Source organism: Arachis ipaensis, chromosome B06, assembly GCF_000816755.2.
Source record: "Arachis ipaensis cultivar K30076 chromosome B06, Araip1.1, whole genome shotgun sequence".
Classification (NCBI taxonomy): domain Eukaryota; kingdom Viridiplantae; phylum Streptophyta; class Magnoliopsida; order Fabales; family Fabaceae; genus Arachis; species Arachis ipaensis.
In genome coordinates, this window is record NC_029790.2 from 127536949 (window position 1) to 127539962 (window position 3014).

At 36.1% G+C, this 3014-nt stretch overlaps 1 protein-coding gene across 3 annotated transcripts in view; it reads right to left on the bottom strand.

Annotated features, from left to right (window-relative positions):
• The window catches only part of LOC107605215 (polyadenylate-binding protein-interacting protein 12), a 5432-nt gene extending 2513 nt beyond the window's left edge, over positions 1–2919 (bottom strand). For 2 of the 3 annotated variants that reach the window (XR_002349405.1, XM_016307004.2), the window contains exons 1-10: positions 2739–2919; positions 2531–2579; positions 1691–2368; positions 1455–1568; positions 1296–1340; positions 1131–1203; positions 936–1048; positions 728–787; positions 570–617; positions 417–485 (exon numbers count right to left, since the gene is read on the bottom strand). Coding sequence is in view for 2 of the 3 variants with exons in the window: in XM_016307004.2 (XP_016162490.1) it covers positions 417–485; positions 570–617; positions 728–787; positions 936–1048; positions 1131–1203; positions 1296–1340; positions 1455–1568; positions 1691–2248 (1080 nt within the window). In the remaining variant the exon portion in view is untranslated. Of the gene's footprint in view, positions 1–416; positions 486–569; positions 618–727; positions 788–935; positions 1049–1130; positions 1204–1295; positions 1341–1454; positions 1569–1690; positions 2369–2530 lie in introns of all 3 variants that reach the window. The other variant, XM_021105071.1, reaches the window with a different exon arrangement.

Sequence of the window (3014 nt, forward strand, 5' to 3'; positions counted from 1 at the left end):
CCATTTTTTGACAAAAAAAGGCACATGATAGATAATTCTACGTCAAAAATTGGATTGACAAAAAATATATTTGATATAAATTTACTGAGTGGTGTAAGTAATTCAAGTCTTATAATGTTAAGGTTATCATGTATCATATTCATATATATACATATAAAAGCAATGTTAAGTCATTTTAGTCATTCATATGCTGGAAAAATGATTATTTTGAGAAAAAAGGAGTTTGGGCAAAGAAATAACGAAAGGAGATATCAAATATTGCAGCACAAAGAGAATCCAATTTTAGAGAAAGAGAGAGAAAAAAAAAGGGTAGCATTCCACTATGATAAATGCAACGCCAACAACTTTCAATGTTAAAGAGTTATAATTTGAATAAAATGTAAAACATAGAAATCAAGAAGTAAACGAGTAATTACTATTGTGAACTCGACAAATGCAATTCGAGTCGAATGATGGTAATCCCCAAGAAGCCTCAAGCGTTGAACCTAGATAAATATACCAAAATCATATAAATCATAAGATAATTGAACCAAAAACAAATAAGCATGTTGCGGTGAAAATCTACAAACCTCTCCACAAAGAGATTCAAAGAAGAGTTTAACGTCAGCTTGAGTAACCTGCATTAATAACAACAATAGAAAATTCAAGAATTATGAGCCACATTTAAAGCAAAGACTGATTAATTGTTCTTATCAAGATAATAAGACAAGGTTAAACCTTAAACTACCTTTTTGTCAATATTTGTGCAATAAATAGTTCTTGAGCACATCTCCCTTTCATCTTCAGACTGAAAAGTATAAAACCATTACAAATCCAATATAGGAAAGGAGAGATTGTTAGCTCATTCGATCATCTTCACGTGACTCTCAATATCTTAAATAGCTTTAAATGCCAATCTAAAAATCACGTGTTAGTCATTTCAACGAAAAACTTACCCTGGGCAAATATGACGGATTAACAGGTGCAATGGCAGTTTTAGATGGCAGCACTCTCACCGGGTAATATCCAAGCATGGTGCCAGACAAGTTCAAAGCAGCTCTTGCACCATCTGTGGGAATAGGACTGTAAGTACAGTGAAATGTCTATATTTGCACCATATGAAGCAAACATATTTGTCAATTATGTCTTACCTTCATCCGTAAACTCAATGAAGGCAAAACGAAGAATAGAATTTGGATCCCCGCATACACGGCAATCAACGACCTTCACACCATGAAAAATGAGTTATTTCACTAGCATGGTCCTCCATTATCGCGAATGAAAAAACACATTATTATACAAAACAAAACATTTACCTGGCCACAGTTAAGAAAGAGAGCTGCCAGTTGCTCTTCAGTGACCTAATTACAAACAACGGGTAAAACAAAGCCATAAAACAACCACCCTCACCCGACAATCATTGCAAGCTAGTTAAAACAAGAGAATCCACAAGACAAATAGAGTTCTAATCTCACTTGTTGATCAATATCGGAGACATAAACAGTCCTCCTAATCATCTCTTCCCGTCTCTCCATTTCTATTTTATGATTTGCTCTTTGCTTCCCCTGGTTATTGTAGCCATTCTTTCTCTGCAACATGTTAGTATCTTAATAAACCATAGTGAAACAAACCTCTATGCTAGAAGCATAGTTTCATAACCAATATAATGTTCTAAAGAAACATTACAAAACAACCAAAATTCTATTCATACCCTTCTATTAGGCTGTCCATTAGCATTGCCAAAATTTGCAGGAAGTAGCAAATTGTTAGGGAAACCGAACCCTCCAGCTCCGGGCAAGTACCCATGATTCTTTGCAAGTGAAGAGGGCACAAACTCCTCAGCCATAGGGTTCAACTTTGACAAGAGCTCAGCCAAATCCCTCATTTCGCGTTTGAAGCTCTCGCCGTCCTCTCCTCCATTCATCACTCCATTACCTATCTGATGGCCCATCTTGAACCCACCTCCGCCGCCACCATTGTTCGCCACAACCTGCTGCCCCTGGACACCACCACCGTTTGTGTCCAAACCATTTTGCATCTGACCCATTTGGGGTTTGTGATTGCCGTTAGGGACTGAGACAGTGGCTGCAACGCCATCAACACCGTTGAGATTCTGATCGGTCTCTACACCGTTTCCAACAGAACCATTTCGGGGTTTCGGATTCTCCAGTTCTTCGTTTGGGGCATTTGAGTCAGATGACACTACACTTTTTTCCAAATCTTCACTTGAAGCACCGATTTTGGCCCCGGCATTCTCAGCAACAGCCATAATCCAATAACAGAAACAACAAAAAACTGGGGAGAGGAATAAAAAAAAGAGTTTTATCTTTTTTTATTTATTCTTTATTTCACCTGTCAGAGTTTCAGGTCTTCAATTTCTTTTTTTCCTCTGAAACCAAAACAGGAACGACAAAAAAGAAAATGATCACATGAGAATTGTCAAGAGATTTAGCTAAACCGAGACCAAAATATAAGAAAGTTAACGAATTTTAAATCAGAAAAAAAAATCAAAAAAATAAAACAGCATTTGGAACAAAAAGACAAGGGATACCTGGGTTTTGTTCTAGAAGATTCCCATTTATATTAAGATCAAGCTGATCCTGAAGATCGCCGAGTACATAAAATACAAAAACAAGAGAGTGAAAAATAATAAGAAAATAAAAATAATAAAGCGTTATATTTACTGAAGAGAGAAAAGGTTGTGTGAGAGTGAATTGAAGAGAAAAATGGTGAAATGTAGAAAACGAGGTTTGTCTTACTGATGAGTTATTAGTGAGAAATGGTAGAAGAAGAAGATTATTCTAGAGAGAGAGAGAGAGAGAGAGAGAAATGAAAAAGGGTATTCAGTATTCTTCTTCGGATCGTCCGTTTTCGCTGCACTGACTTTTTGGACCGTGTTGCTGAGAACGACTACGTTTGATGATGAATCATGAATGATGCACATATCAATGCATATGTATGTGTGAAACAAAGAGTTATTATGGACCTCAATATTATATTGTATTTTATTTTATTTTATTAAATACTCCTTTGCT